The 20,806-nt window shown below is 40.6% G+C and overlaps 1 protein-coding gene across 1 annotated transcript; it reads right to left on the bottom strand.

Moving 5' to 3' along the window:
- Positions 1 to 1,118: 1,118 nt before the first annotated feature.
- IAPP (islet amyloid polypeptide) lies at positions 1,119 to 19,436 on the bottom strand. Its single transcript, XM_069230057.1, has 4 exons — positions 19,333 to 19,436; positions 18,907 to 19,004; positions 18,624 to 18,758; positions 1,119 to 1,789 (listed from the first exon to the last, which is right to left on the bottom strand). The coding sequence occupies exons 2-4, from the start codon at positions 18,984 to 18,986 to the stop codon at positions 1,600 to 1,602; spliced, it is 405 nt and encodes a 134-aa protein (XP_069086158.1). The 5' UTR covers positions 18,987 to 19,004; positions 19,333 to 19,436; the 3' UTR covers positions 1,119 to 1,599.
- Between the last annotated feature and the right edge of the window lie 1,370 nt (positions 19,437 to 20,806).

Genomic DNA, 20,806 nt, shown 5'->3' with positions numbered 1-20,806 from the left:
ACACCTGATAGGCTGATTAGGTGGAAGCCAAGAGGGTCAGGAAATTGTTGGCGCAAACTGTTAACACACTGAGAAACTAGAGGACATGCTCTGGTCCTGTCCAAATTGCAAAACATTTGGTTTGAGGTTTTGACAGATATTAACCAGACGTGTGACATGGACCTTCAGGGATTCTCCAGCTACATACTCCTGGGTCTCCCAAATGCACTAACATACCCATTGCACTCGGCAAGAGGGCGAGTTATCACTCTTGGCTTGGTGCAGCTACACAAACCATATTGGCAAATGGGGCACAGACTCCGTCCCCACAAAACTTGAATGGCTGTTGAAGCTTTGGGGTCTTCTGGGTATGGACAAGTTAACTGCTGTGACTCAACATAAACTTCCCCAATCTGACAAGACGTGGGGGCTGTGTATACATTTCCTTTCCCAGGAATTTCAAGAACTTTCCTGTCCAAGGTATTCGCAAGCTCTCTGTCTCACACAGCTGGGAGACCTACTACCGCTTCCTGATAACCACACTCAGTCTGCAGCGGATGATGTATTGTGAACTAACGTTTTAAGGGCCAGATGTAGCAAAGGGTTTTACCCATTCTGTGTCTATGGGAAAATGTGTTTGTACGTATGGCCCTAAGTGATGTCGAACTCCTTTCCCATGTGGTAACCATTGCTCTGCCTTGCTCCTTTCCCTTTACCTACTACCCCCATCCATTTTCTGCAGAAACCTGTTTCCTTTGCCACACCCACCCATAGATGTAGGTGAGAGCGGATTTGTAAGGTCTGTTCTCCTTTTAAAAACCTAATCAAACAGATTTAAACCATAAAGTAGAGCATAAATTAAAGAAACGTAAAATGGTGTACTGCTTGCAGGGGCCTACTATCCCTCTCAGGGTCTGACAATAATTAACAAAATGTTAAAAATGCAGACATCTGTGCACGGTTTGGAAACCATGCTAAAGCCGTGGAGGGGTTCCCAATCCACAATTGATCCTTGAACATTCATGGGCTACCGTACTTTTCGGGGATAAAATGCAGATATTTAAAGTGCCCACTGAGTCAGTTAAACCACAGCATTTTTTAATAGTAATTGTAGACCATTCACTGAGTTTTTATTGGTACTTCAGCAAATTATGAAATAACATTACAGTCTTGTCATGTTTGCCTAAGCCATTGCTCATCCTCATTCAAACATTTTGGCAAATCACTACATTAACTAAACCATGTGAACGTTTAATCCTGAAGACTTCCTTAAACGTATTTTTGGAAATGTATCCCAAAGACACATACAACAGACCAATGCCTTTTCAATGTATTTAATAAAAAATGCAGCAATAACCTGTTTTTATTTTGTAGAATTGCTTTTTTATAAGATTATTTTTTCAGTAAATCCCACTGGACCTTTCGGAACAATGGGCAGTGCGTGTGACCTTCTGTGGCAAAGTGCACATGAAACATAACCTTCATACATACATATAGTGACAAAGAAAACAAGGCACTCATAAAAATATGTACCGTTAAAAACACAAAGATTTCTTTATACATAAGCTCGAGGGAAGAAAAATTCTAATGAGAACTTAGAGGTGTCAGCAACATTCCACATTAAAATTGGACATAGGTGACAGGCTCTCGGCTTAAAAGTCCGACTCCATCGCGCTTGCCATACGTATATGAACCGACATTGGTGGGAGAATAAATAGTTCCAATGTTGTTCCCTGATCTCACTAAATAATCGGCCAGACGTTGCGTCACACACGTAGCAGTATTGCATTTCCTTTTCTCCATCCGGCGGCTGTTGATTTAAAGAAAAAAAAACACAGCTGTATTTAGGCCAAAGATATATTTCTATTTGCCATGCCTCCTGTCAATGTAATAAGCATCACTGGATGAAATCAGTTATTAGCAGCATTAATATGCTAATTATCACGTTCCTTCCACCTACCTCGCTATGCTGTAAGCGTGCTTTTATAAACTTTAATGACAGGAGCAGGATACATTTCACAGAATCCCGAGATCTGATATAATGGTTAAGATTAGTCACAAACAGAGCTATTGTTAGAGAAGATCTGTAAAGAATGGCTTTCATACAGTGACAGTGGTGAATACACATTTGAACTCTGATAGTTGTCAATGTACTCGATTAAAGCAACAGAACTGGGAATTACTCACGATTAACAGAAAATGTCTAAAGTGTGAGCAATTTACGTAATACATTTGGAAAGGGCCAGGATGTGAAATTCGGGTTGTCAAGGTTAGCAGCTGAGCAAAGGGCCCTAAATGCTGAAACTGCCCATGTCAGGGATTGGTTGCAGCTTAACTTTCTTCACCTTACTCGAAATTAGCTTCATCACACGGCATTTAACAAAGCAAGGGAGAGCACAAACAATGCTCACTGACAGCCTTTACAGATCTTGTAGACCACGGTCACAACTCACTACTACATCTACTCATATCATCTGGTACCGAGGAGATTGACTAGGCAACACTAATAATGAGCGACTGTGAGTCCCACAAGAATAAGCATCACTATAAATCGAGGAGATGGATACGTTTGTATTTTCTTTTCCGAGCTAGATGGAACCATACTGGAAGGGATGTGACCGCCCCCTTTATTTTACAGACCAAGGATACAGCCGGCTGTGATCTAATGCATTGCCTTACCCTCTTGGTGGGACTGCCATTTGTAATTGCATTGGTTCAAGCATTCTAGTGTTACATATTGATTGTTTATATAACACCTTAATTACAAATTTACGGTACCAATGAATTGTGTTTTAATAATGTATAAAAAACCTAATTGTTGCATTTTATGATCGAATATGTTTGTTCAAGAGTTACGTTATATATAGCCTTCATCTACATCCAAGTGCCTGGCAAGACATTAGAAAAAGTAGATAAACCAGAAAAACAAAATGGAAAGGAAATAAAATGTTTAAGCTCTCACACTCATTCCCCCCCCCCCCCCCCCCACCAACACTGGGGTCTTCACCCCTGGCTACCTGGTCAAGGATACAACTCAACTGTCCTCGTATGGCTATGTGCAGGCTGCTTGGGCATCCTGTAAGATTTTGTAAATGTTCAAAACTAGCCATGAAGCACCATTGTCTTTCCTTATGTGCATATTGAATTTGGTGATTTGTCTGGTTGTGGCTTCTTTATTTGCAGGTGGAGTTGTACATATTGCAGTCTAATTATGGAATCCTAAACGTCTTTTACATTTGATAAATGATTTGAAGATAGCCTGAAGTAAATGGTCTGAAAGTGTCATGCATCCCCGCATTTCCTAATTTTTGAAGGAGTTCCTTAATGTTGCAGGTGAGAAGTGTGGCTGATAATTAATGTGCATTTTTTGAAATGGGAACAAGATCAGTCGACTCATAATCGCTACTCCATGCCTAATCTCCAGCATCATGTTCAGTAGAGCAGGTGCCATAGGGATGTGCCCTCCACTGCCTGATTCATCAACAGCCTCAGTGCCCCCTGCAAACTGGCAAGCTTCAGTCAAACACATCATAGTCCTTGCTTCTCTTATTGTAACGAAGACCTGGGTTCAAGATTCCAATCGAATCTGCCACTGTTTAATCAAGGTGCAACTACTGAGGTATCAGAATGACGGGAATCTTACCTCAAGTGCATGAGTGACTGACCTTCCTCCAAGCTTGTGATTGTGACTTCTTTGCCTATGTGAATTCTAGGCCAATGTGGTGCAGCCACCTATAGCATGTGGTCTTGTCCAGTAGTTCTTGCATGACCTGCCTCAACTCTCAACTGTGCTAAAGTGTTGTCACAAAGAGATACTGAAAGAAAGATACTCAGGTGTCTTTGTACTCAAAACTTGTAATATTGTTTGTCTCCCTGATAATTCAGCTGTGCATTTTCTTCTCTATGTCTCTGGGCCTAGTGTTGGGGTTTCCAGACTTCCCACCCACTCTGAAAATACTTTTTATTGCATACTGTATGTCAATTTCCTCCTTCAGGACAATCCTAAAGAGTTTCCCAAAGCAATTGTAGATTTCAACATCTTCTGCTCCCTCTTTAAGGCCCCTGACCCTGATATTTCCAACCCCATGGTCTATTCTCAGGATCTTCATTCTTATCAATAAGTGACCTGGTATGCTTTTTATTTCTTTTGAGATGAATCACTGGCGTGTGGAGTATCTATCTAGTCTGATTCACCATTTCTTCTGAGTTGGCTTTAAGTGATTTTGAGGCATTGGTTTATATATTGTATGCCCGCTTTTAATCCTTTTGTTTAGATCTGCCCTGAAGGCGCTTAAATTGCCCATAAGGGGTTTCAAGGCATAGCTTGAGCTGAACTGCATTGAGTGTGTGTGCAGCTTTTTACACCATAAAATTAGGCAGGACTTCTTGCCCTTGGTGCTACAGAAATTCAAGGGCACGGCCCTGCTTCTGTTTTTTATGTGGTTGTGGCATGCATGGGCGTGCTAGCACTACATATAGTTGGCTCCACTGTGGGCTCAAGGAGGAGCAGCTGCAGCCCCACCTGACACCTTAGTCCTCTCACCACCATTCTAAAGAGTAGTCATAGGATGACATTTTGCAAAACTGTTTGTTTAAGATGTGGCCAATTTTCAGTACCAAGGGCACAATTTGCAGCACACTAGGATCCAATAGTCTCACTTTCTCCCCAATCGCAAGCTTGTGACTCTGTGCACATGGTTCAACTACCCTCTCCGTTTGCCAGTTCTGGGTTATGACTGGTCCTCTTGGTTGAACCTTGCTTCCCACCTCCCACTGCCTCCAGGACCCGTGTCTCTTTACTCTTACATTTTCTGCAGCATTCTGGACTCTGCTAATCTTGCTCCGTGTCTCTCAGGTGCGCAATGCAATGGCATTTCCTATTGCTATCCACAAATCACTGCTAGTTTGGAATGTGCACTCCCATTCCACCTTTGCAAGTTGGCTGACACATTCAATGTTCTCCTGGAAGTCGCTTTAATTTTCCCAATGTGCAACTGCTGGTTATCTCTCTCCCCTACTTCCCATCTTCCTTCCTGCAACTTGCTTATATATATGGCTGGATCTGTGTTTGGGCCTGTGTGGGCTAGGGGAGATGAAGTGAGTGGCCAAGTGTTTAGTTCTGCTCTTATGTACCCCTCGCTTAGCAGCACCAAAGTCTTCATGTAGAGATAGGACAGTGGTGCATATCTTCTGCATCATGGGCCACAGCACCAACACCGTGTCCAGCGTGCCATCTTGCCTTATCTTGCTCTGTACTCATACTTCAGGGAATAGACTCTCACAGAGACAAGCTGAGCTCCTCATGCCTCCAAAGAGTACCCTGTCAGTCTCCTCTTCTAATTTTCTGTGCTAGTTGCCTGGATTGGCAAGGACCGTGGCCAGAAAGCTGAAGTTATTAGGGAGCTTCAACATGTTCTACACAGTTAGAGCCATCCTGGCTGGAATTCCTGTTTGTGGCATTTTAATCTATATAAATGTAGTCTTTCTCTCACCGCATAGTCTCAACCTCATTCTCAACTACAGTTCAATGCCAATTTTATATACAGTAATTAAAAATCTTTCTCACTGAATGATATTGAAACACCACAGGAATTCCAATATACCAGTGGCATCCCTTATCTCATCAATAATGTTTTATATTTGTTTTAAGGTAGTAAGTGGTGCAAAATAAATATTTCAGAGCGTGTTTATTCAGTTCAGCATCTTGCTGGATATATTGTTTTTCAAAATCTCCAACAGACTCGAAGATATTTTGAAGGTATTTCCTAGAACTTCACAAACCAGCAAAATGACTGATTAGTAAAATAAGATTTGAGTAGGGCTTCTAGGAGTGCTATCACTGCTCAAGTAAATCCGAGCCACAATGTTATGTACAATTGAATCCAATTATAAATGGATTTCAAAAAATTTATGCACACATGCTTTATTAGCTTTTTCTTTTAATTTAGGAAATTATGGTTATTGCATGTTCTGGTTCCTGTAAGCAAATTGTTCTGTCTTGCTTTAGACATATGTGGTGTAACGGCTGTGTGCTTCTGTGTGATGAGGAGTAATGCAGAACGTAAACATATATAGATATACATAAAGTCAGACAACATATACAGGCACATGCAAAATAGAGTGGATATTACTTGGATGCATGGCAAGATTCAAAACTCTGTGGTTATGTACAAGGATGAATTGATGATTGGATGGCACTGGGTGCATACAATAAATAGATGGGTGTGGTTGCACAGTAAGATGGTTGTAAGAGTGGGTAGATGGATGAATGCTTGTTTGTTTGCAGGTGTATGGATATGTACTCGAGTGAAATACAAGTAGAGAGGAGTAAGATAAGTAGAAGTAAATAAAAAGTAAGAGTTAGTGTAGGCATATGTAGGAGTAACAGCAGGCAACTAGGAGAAGAGTAGGATTACATCGAATTGGGAGTAAGCTGTTTAAAGAATACAAATTAGAGCAAGGGTAGGAGTATGAGAAGCAGTAAAATGGGGAGGAAGTCATTAAAAGTATGTGATATATATATATGTATAAAAACCAAGCCCTTTCAAGGCTAGAGTGACGCATCAAATATGCAAAAAAGAAGAAAGAACTTTGGGAAGTTCCCATGTTTAGGTGGAGAGCATTTCCACTAAGGAGCACCCTGCAACACCAATGACACTCTAGATGTGCTCACCTCAAATATCTGTTTATGTAGCAAAGTTTTTAGGCATAGGATCAGCACAGTGCTCGCTGCCCTGAGCTAGATGGGGCAACGTCTTTTGCCATTTGTACACCAAAATCTTTAAGCATAGGATTGAGCCAGTGCCATCTTGCTGAGCTGTAAAATGACAAAAGCCATTCACTACTCCAGGCACAGTACTACACCTTTAAACTGTTAAAATACCATCTAAGCCAACTTGGAATGAGTAAAAGCAACCCCTGACATGTGTTTCACTATCATTATAGTTCTTCAGAGGGGTTTAGCTTTGAGGCTCCCTTGCGGTCTTGTCTCTCTCTCTCTCTCTCTCTCTCTCTCTCTCTTTCATCCCATAATGGATGGAAGAGAGAAAGAGAGATTATCATTGCAATCCCCATACAATCAATTAACAGAGTCAGACTAGCAAGATGTAGGGTACAAATGTTATACTTAATTTTGGATGCAGAGCAGAACAGAGTCAATTCTGGCCTAATGGTCAAGGTCTTGTGCTCTTACTTAATAGGCTGAAGGTTCAAATCCTAATGTTGCTTGGCAGTGTGTCTCTTTATTTTCTAGTGTTTTCATTGTTAAACAACCCTAGTGATGGAACATTTAAGTTTTTGTTCCTCAAAATCTGTGTTTTGAATGTCTTAGCTAAGTCTGGTCATTGCACATAATAAGACACCTCTGGCCTAGTAGGCAATGTCTCAGGCATGCACACTAACGGTTAAGGGTTCTAGTCTAGGAGAGTATGTGGTTATTACTGCTTTAGTCATTTTTCAGCTAGAAGTATTTGAGTTACATAATGAAGGGTGATCACACTCTTTTTAATTAACAAAAACATGTATTTTTAATTTATTCAGAAAAATCTCATTCTAAGTATGTCATTCATCTAAGCCTAAATCACTATCTCCCATTTAATCTCTCACTCTCTCTCTCTCTCTCTCTCTCTCTCTCTCTCTCAGGGTTAGGTGGTTAGGGGAGTCGGCCAACTGTCACCGCATACGGCCAAAGGCTGTGTGTGGGGGTGGTTGGATTTACATATAGTACTGACAATTTTGATACGTTACAAAACATAGAAATTCACTGAAAAAAACAAAGGTTACAGAAACTTTATAGCTAGGCTCACATTGTAAGCATACAAAACCATAGAAATTCACCTGGTTAGAATGATGTCAAGTAACTATAACTCATGCGTTAAGACAACTATCACTCTTGCCCTCACCATGCACTGCTAATTACTCCACATACTGCTGCACTCATGATATCTTTGATAACATCATTAATAATATCTATGTAATATTTGTAGTAAAATTTTTGACAAAAAAAACTGTTCATGGTGAGGGCAAGTTCATTCCAGTGATAACAAATCAGCCACTATTCCATGACTGGTCTGACCTGCGATCTGGCTTGGGTAAGCCAGGAGTAATTCAGCATGTCAGCCATTTTAGCTATCCAGCTGGGACAAGTATGGCAGCTCTCTTTGAAGATTTCCTGAGTCTTGGAGGGATTCACTTCATCAATGATAAATGGGAAAAGTAGGAGTGAGATTAATGAAAGTGACAGGTAAGTAATATGGACATTTCCTCAAGGGCCAATGAAGTATTCTCAATTAGAAAAGAGAACCTGTGTCTGTTTCTAAACAAGTTACTGAAACCCCCAACATTATATAACTTGCTTGAGTAGCACTTTCTTTTTTAGTAAGAGGGTACATTTGAAAATGCTGCTCATCACTTCAAAAAGGGATACGGATTAAATATGATTTGCGTCAATTCTTAAAATCTTGCTTAAAAATTCACCTTCAGATTTTGAAAGGCTACAAAAAAACTGCAAGTCACATTTCATTACAACAACTATGTGATTGCCATTATTACATACATTTCACCATCATTGTGCATGACTCCCACAGTGAAAACTTAAATACAACCCACAAAATTTCTATCTGTGCTCTTGGTCGAGGAGTATGATTACCTCTCACCAACCAAGGATTCTTGAGGCAGCATGCCACAGGTGCAAGTTTTAAGGACTGATTACGAGTTGAGAGGCATTCCTGGGTGGAAATCCACTCCACTTATTTATAAATCTGATGGTGTTCCTGCACCCAGAAGTTTGCCAACTTCAAATTCTGCTTATAAAATCACTTTGGGAATGGGCTGCATTGGAGTCAAGGCACCGGAAAGCATATAATGCTACCATCTGCCCTTGCCTCACTCATCATTCACACCTCAATCACCTATGTCCTGCACAGACTGCCCCTGAGGCACTCACCATCTGTTTAGAGCCTGTGGCAAATGTCTCCATTAAACGCAACTGAATTGATAATTCAGCAAGGAATTCAGCAAGTTAAATCTTGATCCACACAGTATTAAATCATCCCATGGTCTTTAACTCATAACAGGTGGATAAATCTATGGAAATCATGGGTGGTAATGGACAGTCCAGATACTCAGAATTTCTGCACATATTTTTGACCTACTTTTAATTTGGGCTCTTAGTCTGTGTTATCAGAATTATTAACTTGTTGATTTGATTAAATGTGATTGTATCCATAGAACTACTTTTGTTAAAGTCTACAAAATAAATCTTGCGTTGTAAACTACTAAGGAAACACGTCAGAGTAACATTTAGAACAGGCTAACCAGTAGCTCGTGAGCTACTGGTAGCACTTCCGTTACCTGTGAGTAGCTCGCCTGTGTGCAGCTGAGCATACAAAATGAGAAACATTTGCTTGGTTGAATTAATATGTGTATAACAACATTGAAAAGTGTGTACTTCACGTGAAAATGTGTATATTTCTGGAACCCATAATTTCAAAAATATACTTAAAGCTGATATTTGATAAATCATGCAGTATTGGGAGACTTACTACTAACATTATTCCCTTTGTGATAGGAGACATTGCAGATATGGCTGCTATGTATTGCGCTTGTAAAGGTATTCCAAACTGACTAAGCAATTTTTACATTTCTGTAGGCAATCTTGTACTAAGGTGATCACAGCTGATTATCTTGCACAGGGTACCCACTAAAGAACTCTTGTCTCGAGTGTACAAAACTGATAATTTTGGTGTTTTGGGATGATTTTGTGGAACAAATGTAGCTCTCATTAGTGAAAAGGTTGGAGCGTCCTGATTTAGACCATCTGTTTCATAAATCCTGAACAACACCCATTGCACCTTACATCATCTAGAAAAGAACTTATTTCACTAAAAAATAACCATAATAAGAAGGCCTTGATCTCATTCATTTCACAATAGCTAATTTACACCTTTTAATAACTGAGCAAATCACCTGTCTATCAGTTAATATGTTAGGTCTGGTTTGTTAGCTGTTTTGCTAATATGAAAAGCTACAACAAGCAAACAAGAACTGTATCCATCAAACCGTTTCTACTACTGTTAGACTTGGCAACCTTGGCGTTGTCTCTCTTAACTTTTTGACTCTGTTTCCCAGGTTGTTGGTGTGTGCTGGACTCTGTTTTTGCTGTTTTTGATACTCTGGGCGCTCTACCACTGCTAATCAGTGCTAAAGTGCAAGTGCTGCTATGTAAAATGTATATGTAATTGGCTTTCCATGGTTGACATATTTGATTTACTAATAAGTCCCTAGTACAGTGCACTAGAGGTGCCCAGGGCCTGTAAATCAAATGCTACTAGTGGCCTGCAGCACTGGTTGTTCCACCCACATGAGCAGCCCTGTAAACATGGCTCAGACCACCCACTACAGTGTCTGTGTGATCAGTTTTAAACTGACAGTTCAACTTGGCAAGTGTACTCACTTGCCAGGCCTAAGCCGTCCCTTCTTTACATGTAAGACACCCCTAAGTTATGCCCTAGGTAGCCCCATGGGCAGGGTGCAGTGCATATTTTAAGTAGGACATATACTAATGTGTTTGTGTTTTATATGTTCTAACAGTGAAATACTGCCAAATTAATTTTTCACTGTTACAAGGCCTATCTCTCTCACAGGATAAAATGGGGGCTGCCTTTAAGCATTATTTTTAAACGCAGATTCCATTTGGGAGCAGATAGGAATTTGGAGTTTAGGGTCTCCGAACTCACAGTTTAAAAATACATCTTTTAGTAAAGTTTGTTTTTAGATTGTGTGTTTGAAAATGCTACTTTTAGAAAGTGGACATTTTCTTGCTTAAACCATTCTGTGACTCTGCCTGCCTGTGGATTCCCTGTCTGGGTCAGTTTGACAGTTGGGCTGTTTGCACCTCTCCTCTAGACAGTGACACAAAGTGAACTGGGGTGTAGCCTGCATATCCTGATGAGCCACCTGAGCTGGAGGAGAGGGGAGGAGTGGTCACTTACACTTGAAAGGGCTGTGCCTGTCCTCACACAATGCAGTGTTCAACCCCCTGGTGTGTGTCTGGGGCCTGGCCTGGGCAAGGCCGCATCTTAAAAACAAAAGAGACTTTTCTTTGAAGTTTACCTACTTCAAAGGCAGAAAGGGGTATTAGTACTGGACCCAAAACCTCTGAAAATTAGATCACTTCTGGATTCAAGAGGAACCTCTGCCAAGGAGACAAGCTGAAGAGCAGAGAAGAAGTGCTGCCCCTGCCATTGGCTGTGACTTGTTGGGATATCCTGCAGTTGCTGCTTCTACCTGTGAAAGGGGACAAAGACTGGACTTTGTGGTATATCCCTGCTTGAGAAGAATCTCCAAGGGCTTAGACTGAGCTTGCCTCCTGTTCTGAATTCTCAGGGCCATCAAAGACTTCCCCTGCCAGCACCTGGACTCTCTGCTGACACTCCTGCCCTGCCAAGTGGCAACCTAATCAGTCCCTGGGCCCTTGAAAGGAGATGCTGGTGGAAAAACCAAGGAAACCAACTTCGGACGATTCCGGACCGATGGCGCTGTCGAATCCCATGACACCTCCTGCAACCGAAGCCGTGGTCCTCGCTGGAGTGCAATGACCCCACTGGCCTGATGCCGCTGCAGCCACACCGAAGTCCGTGACTCCATAGAAGTCGCCGCACCACGTTGTGACCACAGGATATCGACTCTGCCCAAAGTGTGCGGATTCAACGCTTTGCGCCAACGCTGCCTCACCTCCACTGTTCCGCAGCAAGGACCCTACGCCTCTTTGTGACACCTCCACTCCTTCACCCCCCAGCACCAGAACCGATACCACCTCGGATCCAGTGACGCCTCCCCGACTCCGTGCACCTGCTTGTTTTAACATTTCACTAAGGTACTGTACCTGGGGGTCTTCATGACTCCGTGACCGGTGCCATTGGTATTGGATTATTGAGAACGACTCTGTCACAATGCCGTGGTATCACCTCATTGAATCATTTGTTTCTAAGTGCTATTTTTTAGTTCAATCTTTACAAATTCATAACTTGACTTGTGTATGTTGGATTTTTGTCGGTTTGGTCTTGTTTTGTTTAGATAAATATTGGCTATTTTTCTAAACCTGTGATGAGTCATTTTGTAGTGTTTTTACAGTATTACTGTGTGTGCTGGTACAGATACTTTACACATTGCTTCTGAAGTTAAGCCTGCCTGCTTGTGCCATACTACCAAGGGGGTGAGCGTGAGTTAACTAAGTGTGATTCTCCTTTACCCTGAATAGAGTGAGGGCCCTTGTTTGGACAGGGGGTAACTTGACTGCCAACAAAAGACAAAGGTTACAAAGGCTACTACTTTAATAACACACGAAAACAATTTGAAGTGCATCTTAATGCTCCCAGAAAATCCTACCTATTGTCTGGTTAAATTTTCACCCTGCATAACAACGTCACCTGAACTGACAATGATCACGTGCACATCAGAGCATCTGAGTGTTACATTCTGCTACTAAGGGCGTGCCAGTTAGGCTACTTGTGAAACACTTACATCTAGGCGACAGTCAAAGGATTTCATTTCAGGGCTGCATTAATCTAAAGAAGTGGTGGGTAACATTTAAATTTCCTTGCAAAGCTTACACATTTTTCACTTCCCAAAGTTTGGAAACGTTTGCATAGCCTGCAATGCTTCAAGTGGGGAAGACTTTTTCTACTAAATTACTATATGGGATAAAGGGTGCCCATCTCCCATCAGAGCTGATACCAGTGAAAAACATTGTAAATTATCTAGTTATTTTAGACAGTTTGATAGCATTACATTGTCATGGGTGTGCCCCTAAAAGTTCAAGCTCCAGCAGATAAATAAATAAATAAAATGATCACAGTAGTGTGAAGGGCACATGCTTTTTGGTGAAAGCACACAATGGCTGCCCAATCAAAACATGTATTCCTGGCTCCCACCATGTGGGCAGAGTCAAAGGTCCTCTCTGCTGGTTCTCACTTAATTGTCCGGCAACGGCTGTGCTGACAAGCCAGACCATACAAATGAGACAAGCATAACCTTGCTGCTGAGTGTATGATTTTTTATTAGAGCAGGCTTCCCACAAGTGTCAAAATATCTCATATGGATTACAGCTATAGGGTTGATTGGTGGGCAGGGAAAAGGTTTGTCTGATGTCATAGGTCTAGCATGTTTATTATGAAAAGTTATTAAAAAGGCAGTACGTCTGGCTTATCTATTCTGAGAAGGATGTAGCAAAGCCAGTAGGCCTCTAACTGTGGATTTTTGTCACATTGGTTTTCAGGTCAGAGAAAGGTACTTGATTACTTACATGTAATCTCACAGGTTACCATTGTAGGCAAGGGTCATGTTGTTGGCCACATACTCAGACAAAGCCTAGGAGTAGAATTTCAATGTGAGCATTCTTATACAGCCCTATTGAGAGGCTGTCATTTTGTACATATATGTAATTTTATAAATGAATGCATGATGCTTGCCAGCTTCTGCACATTCTTTTGCTAACGTCTGCACACTTCTGTAGGCCTGGATTTTATACAGTGCCAAGCCAACGGTAAAGGGTAGAGGCCTTATCATTTGACTGAGAAAAGGTATGTCAGATTCCTTAGGTCTAATCTATTTATAATAAAAAGTTATGATAGAGCAGGTAGTCCTTCCTTGTGGATTGTGAAAAGTATGTGTTAAAGGCAAACACCCTTTAAGGATGTATTGGCATTACACTATCCTAAAGCCTATACACAGGCGTTTTGTTACATGGAATCTCACAGATGTAGTAGGCAACTATTTTGGTGCTGATGACATTCCTGAAGAAACCATGGGGAAAGGTGATTTGCATGTTAATCCTTATTAGGATCTATTACTAAGGATTTTGAATTGTTGTGACAATTGTTATGAATTTTGTACATATTTGTAATTTTATTAGGGGCACACCTGATGGTTGCCTTTGTCAAAAGGATTCTAAATCAACACAGTAGGTCTGATTTGCTTATGATGACAAGCCAATGATGAAGGTGATAGGCTTGATTGTTTTAATTAAAAGTTACAATAAAGGCAGTAGGCCTGACATATTGATTGTGAAATTGCAATATGCATTTAATGGTAGATTGTTATCACTCCGTATTAAAGTCTACACATAGGTATTTTGTTACATGTCTTTGCTTTCCCTTAGAATATTCCTTCATAAGGAACACAAATGTTAGGGGAAATGACTTCTTATTTCAGTTTAATAAGATGCTCACTTCTGGCATGAAATTTTCGACAACGAGCTTTACAATATATTCGAGAAAGAAAATGTGTGCCAAGTCATTTTGATTGACAATGCACCGTATATAGCTGAGGTCTATTATTAGAATATGCTTGGTGGTGGATACAGGATGTTTTACTCAGCATGCAGCCATTAGGAATAAAATGAAATTGTATGAGGGCCATTTGAAATGTTAACAGTGTGCTTGTAAGTCAAGGTCTCTTAAGACATTGTCATTAGCTCATCATGTTTAGCATCAAACTAAGATACTGAAAGCACTAGACATTTTAAAAAGGTTTTCTATTGCGGGTTTTTTTTTTTTTCTGGTTTATGTAGTTAGGGCCGGCTTTAGGACTGGTTGCGCCCTGTGAAACAGTTGATTGTAGTGCCCCCCCATCCCATGACCTCCTCGGTTTCACTCACTACAACCCAGCGAATATGCCCCTCATCTCTACATTGCTCCCCTTTAACATACATTCATGTGTTATACAGCAGTGGTAAAGGCTGGCTTTACTAGTCCATTCAGCTAGCCACATAAAATATAGGGGCATATTTAAGAGCCCCTAGCGCCATTCTAACAACACATTTGCATCTTTCTTTATGCTATTGTGGCGTTAGAGGGTCAAAAACACAGTGCCATTTTTACAATGCATGCATGCCACTTTGGATCCCTTTGTGCTACATTCTGCTTGTGCCAGGCATATTGTATGCAAAGGTGGCATTCCCCTGTTAGGGGGGCCAAAAAAAATGTAGCAAGAAATCTGACAGATTTCTTTGCGTATTTGTTTTCTGGCACTTTTAAAGCCTGCTCAGAGCAGGCGTTAAAAGGAGGCTTCTTTTGTTTGCAATGGGCCTCTGGGTGCCTTGCAGGATTAGCATAATTGTTTTTTACACTAATCCTGCAAAGCGTCGAACTAGCATCAACAATTCTGACACTAGTCCCGTAACTATCGCCATGTTGCGCCAAATTTTAAATACAGCGCACAAATGGTGGCATTAGGGGAGCGCTAGGTGGCTAAAGAAAAGTGGTGCAGCGCCAGATTTTTCAAATATGCCCCAATGGGCAGTTCTTAATTTGTAAATAAAAAGGTGCTGGTGCCCAAGGCCCTCCACTTAAACATGCGGCGGCTGCAATTAAATGTGTTAACACGGAATACAAAGGGAGCGTAATCCTGAAGCCATCTTGGGCCTCTTCAATACATTTACAGGTACTGCCTGACCCTTCAGCTCACTCTTGCAGATTTCTGCTGTTTCCCATTCTGACGCTCTTTCATTTTTCTCTTCCTCCATCTTTCCCACTAAATGCTTGAGGCAGAAAAATAAGCGCCAGCCCTAAAAAAGAAGTGGCGTTGCTCTGCACCAGAAACAACAAGCACAAATTAAGCACTGCCATAGAGACATATTAAAGAGCCCCTAGTGCCATTCTAATGCCACATTAGTGTCGTTTTTTACACTAATGTGGCGTTAGGTGGCCAAAACCGCTGCGCCATATTTACAAAGAGCTGCAATGCACTTTGTAACCCTTTGCGCTACATTATCCCTGTGCCAGGCATAATGTATGCAAAGGGGGCATCCCCAGCTAGGAGGGGCCAAATAAATGACGCAAAGAAATCTGTCAAATTTCTTTGCGCCATTTTTTTAAGGCACTTTTAATGCCTGCTCAGAGCAGGCATTAAAAGGAAGCTTTCGTTGGTTAAAATGGGCCTCTGTGTGCTTTGCAAGATTAGCGTCATAATCCTGCAAAACGTTGGACTAGCGTACAAAATTCTGACGTTAATCCACTAACTACCGCCATGGTAAGCTGTATTTTAAATATGACCCACACATGGTGGGTCAGGGGGCGCTAAAGGGTGCAAGAAAAGTGGCGCTGTACTGTGTGCAGCACCACTTTTCTTAATTATGCCTCATAGTTCTGTTTTTTTGCAGCAGGCACATTAACCCTCTATGCAACTTTATGTTGAGTCAAAGCTGCCACTAGGCAAAACTCTCATCTCTCTCTCTCTAGCAGGGACTTTAATCTCAAGAGGCATCTTGACATTGTAATTGTTTCTTGAAGGCTAAACGCACAAGGAGCGTTTCAGCAGGTTCTTTGAAATCGCAAGTTTCGAAAGTTATTTCTAAAGACAGCGCGCCCGTGAGGTCCCGGTGTGATCGCACCGCTCGCCCCGCCCAAAAGCCGGCCCTGTATGTAATAACACATGAACTATTGCTATACACTGTTTAACTTTTGCTCTTTATAAAATGGTGAGTTCCAAAAATTATCAATTAATCTATTTAATCTATAACTAGCCGTACCATACATATCACTTTGAATAGAAAGTCTTGAAACTGCATGAATATAAATATTTCTTAATCGAAATGTAATAAAAGACATAATACTGAAGTTAGATTCGATAGCTGTCCATTTTATGCACACAAACTAGGAAGCGCTTGTAACCTTGAACAGGTGTTAGCTGCTCTGACGGTGAGACATTTTAACTAAATTCGCTAATGTTGCACATTCTTAATTAAACTCTTTGCCTAGATTGACAAAAGACGTAGATCCTGTCTTCTTTCATCCTATCATCTATGCCCCAGAGGAAACATATGCTCAAGCTGTTAGCCCATTATAGCTCACCCGTGTCTGATGATAATAACTTGCTTAATTACAGTGTTTGCTACCACAGTTTTTGCACTGGTGTACCACAGTAGTTTGTAGTTGTTACTATTAACCAGCTCAAAGATACTTAATCAGTCTCCACCAGGAGACGAAGCTCCTGGCCTGAATCGTCAAGCTTTTGAATCAAAGAGTCAGCATACTTGTACATTTCTGCAGGAAACTTATAAAGGACTGCACTACTTTCTTGGCTTATTTTACTAGCGCAACACTTGATGTCTTTTAAACACCCATCAGTATTGACTAACCCACACTGTGCTTATTTGTTAGTACAAAGCTCATTTAAGTCGTTTCAAGTAATGTTGATGATTCACAGCACAAATAATTTATCAGATACCTGCACAATAGTCTCTTTAAATTCCCAAATCGCTTTTATCTCCACTCGAACATGTACATGGATAGTGCTTTACAGAGAATGCAGGACGGTATCCATTAACTACGTAAGTTAATTACATGTGTGTAATGTAATCAAATAAATACAATGTGCAGTAATACAGTTAATGTCTACGAATGTGCTTTGCAAAAATGATGCTATTGCTTCCTCTGAAGTTCTGATTCAGTGGTAAAAGAGACACGAGGGGAAAGTAGTACAGAATAACAATGCAATACAAGTAAAGTAGTAGAGAAAGAGGACTCCAATAGAAAAAGGAAAAGCATATTAAGCTAAAGAGAAAGTGATTAAAGCATCTAATAGAAAGGGTGATGTCAAAGAAGAAAGATTGAAACAAATGAGAAAACGAAAAAAAACAAAGCAGCGAGCAACCAGAAGTGAATAAAAAAAAGGAATGACAAATTGTTGAAACAGAAGGCAGAAAGGAAGATCGGAAGAAAGAAAGGAAGGAAAAATAACTTGAGAGAAAAACGAAGCAAAGAGAAAGAACCAAACCAATGAAGAAAAATACAACGTAGAAAATGAAGGAAGGGAAGAAAGAAAGAAAGAAAGAATAAATACACATGTAAAAAAAATGAAAAAACAGTATGGAAATCGAAAACAGTTCATATACCAAAAGCAAAAACCACACACAAATGAGATATATAAAAACACTTGAAAAAACGAAGCAAAGAGAAAGAACCAACCCAATGAAGAAAAAAATACAACATGCTAAATGAATGAAGGAAAGACAGAGAAGGAAAGAAAAAAGAAAGGAAGAATGAAAGGAAGAAAGGAAGAAAGAAAGGGGGGTGGAGAACGGAAGGAAGAAAAGAAGGAAGAAAGAATGAAAGAAGGCAGAAATCAAGACTGAAAGGAAGAAAGGAAGAGAAAAGAGCTTGAGAGAATAACAAAGCAAAAAGAAAGAACCAAACCATTGAAGAAAAACAACAACATGCAGAATGAATGAAGGGAAGAAAGAAAGGAAGGGGAGCAAGAAAGAATTGGAGGAGGAAAGAAAGAAAGAGAGAAAGATTAATACATATGTAAAAAATGAAAAATCAAGATGGACATCAAAAACTGTACATATAACAAGAGAAAAGACCACACACAATAAGGATGCGGAACACATGAGATATAAAGAAATGTTAAACTGACTAGAGTTGGTGGTGTGATTTTAGATGCCAAACACTTTATATTGATTATAGCTTCGAATCTACTCGGTTTTTCATTTTACATCAAGTATACAATTAAAAAATGAACACTACATTTGAGGACTAAACTGATAGCACAGGTAATAAATGCATACAGTGTGAAATGATATTTACTACTTAAAACGTTGCCATTTATCTTTTGAAGATAATAAAGGTGGCGAGCACCATTACCTTTTGATTTTTGAAGTGTCTATTTGTGGCGTTGCTCTGTTAAGCCCCAGCAGTGTGGTTTTTGTCAGCACTGGCAATATCCACCCTTCTCTGTCTGAAGTCCCCGCCGACAGATCGTCAGACACAGAAACTAGTCTTTGAGCAACAATAAAAAAAACACAGCAATGTATCGCATGGGTAAAAATGCCACATTAAAGCACATCAATGTCGCATTATCTCAAAGACATCCGTTCATACACTGACTTGCTCATGCTTTTAGAAACAGTTTTCTTTAATTACAAACCTCTCTATTGGTGCAGCTTCCCGGCAGCTTAAAGTCACAGACAGAGCAATTAGGAGAGCTGGCAGATTCAGGTGGCACATCCTCTCTTTCCAAGTTAGCTGAAATGAATAATAACTCCAAACTAAATGAGGATTCGCACAGAAGAAAAGCCGCCAACCTGACATTGACAATTTTATGCAGCAAGCGTAACTCGACTTCTGACTTCAATCATAATGCAGCCAAGACGAGCAATAATGCTGGAACTGACACCACAACGAAAAGACACTTGGAATTGTTTACCAAGTCTTTTCAGAAGTCACTTTTTCACCATCTACAAAGCACGTGGTAATCAGCTCTACCCATTAAAATGCCTAAAACAGTATTTATCTGAAGTAATATTCCCAGTTTATGAATAAAATTATATATTTGAAAGCCAAAGCGTTTTACCTCTGCTGTTCTCGAATTTAAAGCACTGAGTGCTCGCGCCAAAGGATGGTGTTTTCAGCTGTCCTCCACTTGCATCTGAGTCCAGAATTCAATATCCGTCCCCCCTTCAGCGCAGGCACATTACCCAGCTCTTATACACCCCTCACACCTGTCTCATCTCTGACGTCAGACAGCACAGAGACGCTGTCATCAATTTCCATTCCTATAGATAGAAAGTGGCCCAAAGAGGGGAAGTATGTGCGTAACACATGAACACATCAATGAATATTAGTCAAGCAGATGAAGGGTGCCTCTACGTCCTGATTATTGCCACGCAGACACATGGCTGCAGAAGGGGATTTCCTGCGAAGATTTCCAAGCCAACCAACATCTGATGACCACCAAAACTGGGTCAAACATCGTTGTCACGTTGTGGCATTACAGTTGGGTGAAGATACAAAGGTAAGAAAAATATACACCAATTCAAAAAAAAAATAGTTATTTCTTGTAATTGTAAAGTTCCAAATTATGATGGTGTGTACTCGCTGGTGAAAAACACCTAATTTAAGATAGAAACCTTGCGATATTGTATCAGAATGAGAAAGCCTGTAAATAAAAATGTTGCGATGAAATTTGAACTTCCATTCAGAACACTGTTTTTTCTTAAGAAAGCATGTTACCACCACTGTATCCGTGTCTGACAATAGTGAGTAAGAGTAGAATATTCAAAGCTATTATATCTTCTGAACAGCACCTTTCATTACATTTCTTAACAGCACCTTCCATTGAATACGAGTTACTGTATTTTTAAGAAATATCTATGCTGAGGTACCAGATCAATATTATTGTGTCCTCCTGTCGATTGTGTTCTAGGTGTCATTTTGTCTTAGTCCGGGCCAAACCTGCCACCTGACACATCAACTTATTATCAGGTAGAGGAGGCATGGGATTCTTTTTCTAAACTTTGAACATGTAGTAAAAACACACAGGTTAACCCAGAACTTTTTTAGCCCCCAATAGCATGTGCCTTCTAAACGGCAAGTGCTGAACTTGGCCTTTTCTTTTCTTCAGGGTCATCTCCAAGCTATTTACCTTCACCCTTCTGTTTTCTGAACCTGTTTTGTTGGCTTGTAGGGCTCTGCACACTTTACCACTGCTAACCAGTGATAAAGTGCTTGTGCTCTCTCCTCTAAACATGCTAACATTGGCTTATGCCCAATAGGCACATTTGGTTTATTTGTAAGTCCCTTGTAAAGTGATCCTACCTGTAATCTTGGCCTGTAAATTAAATGCCATCTTTAATGGTAAAGTCATATTTGGTGCCTGTATCTTGGGTCACATGATTAGGTGTAGCTGGCAGTTTGTCTTTGTGTATTGCTCCCAGACAGTAAGACAAAAGGGAATAGGTGGTAGCAGGATGGGCCATTCCTGACTTGAAGAGGGGGAGAGCTGTGAACTACCACACTTGTACATCACACAGTCTCTGTCTGAGTAC

This window comes from Pleurodeles waltl, chromosome 4_1 (assembly GCF_031143425.1).
Source record: "Pleurodeles waltl isolate 20211129_DDA chromosome 4_1, aPleWal1.hap1.20221129, whole genome shotgun sequence".
NCBI lineage: Eukaryota > Metazoa > Chordata > Amphibia > Caudata > Salamandridae > Pleurodeles > Pleurodeles waltl.
The sequence above is the reverse complement of the archived record's forward strand: the minus strand, read 5'-3'. Positions and strand labels throughout refer to the sequence as shown.

Excerpts from the sequence above, each read along its gene's own strand:
- IAPP (XM_069230057.1), bottom strand. The coding sequence starts at position 18,986 with ATGTGCCACCTGAATCTGCCAGCTCTCCTAATTGCTCTGTCTGTGACT. Across the intron at positions 18,759-18,906 it reads GAAGCTGCACCAATAGAGAG|ACTAGTTTCTGTGTCTGACG; the intron begins GTTTGTAATTAA and ends TGTTGCTCAAAG. Across the intron at positions 1,790-18,623 it reads GACACTTCAAAAATCAAAAG|CCGCCGGATGGAGAAAAGGA; the intron begins GTAATGGTGCTC and ends TTAAATCAACAG.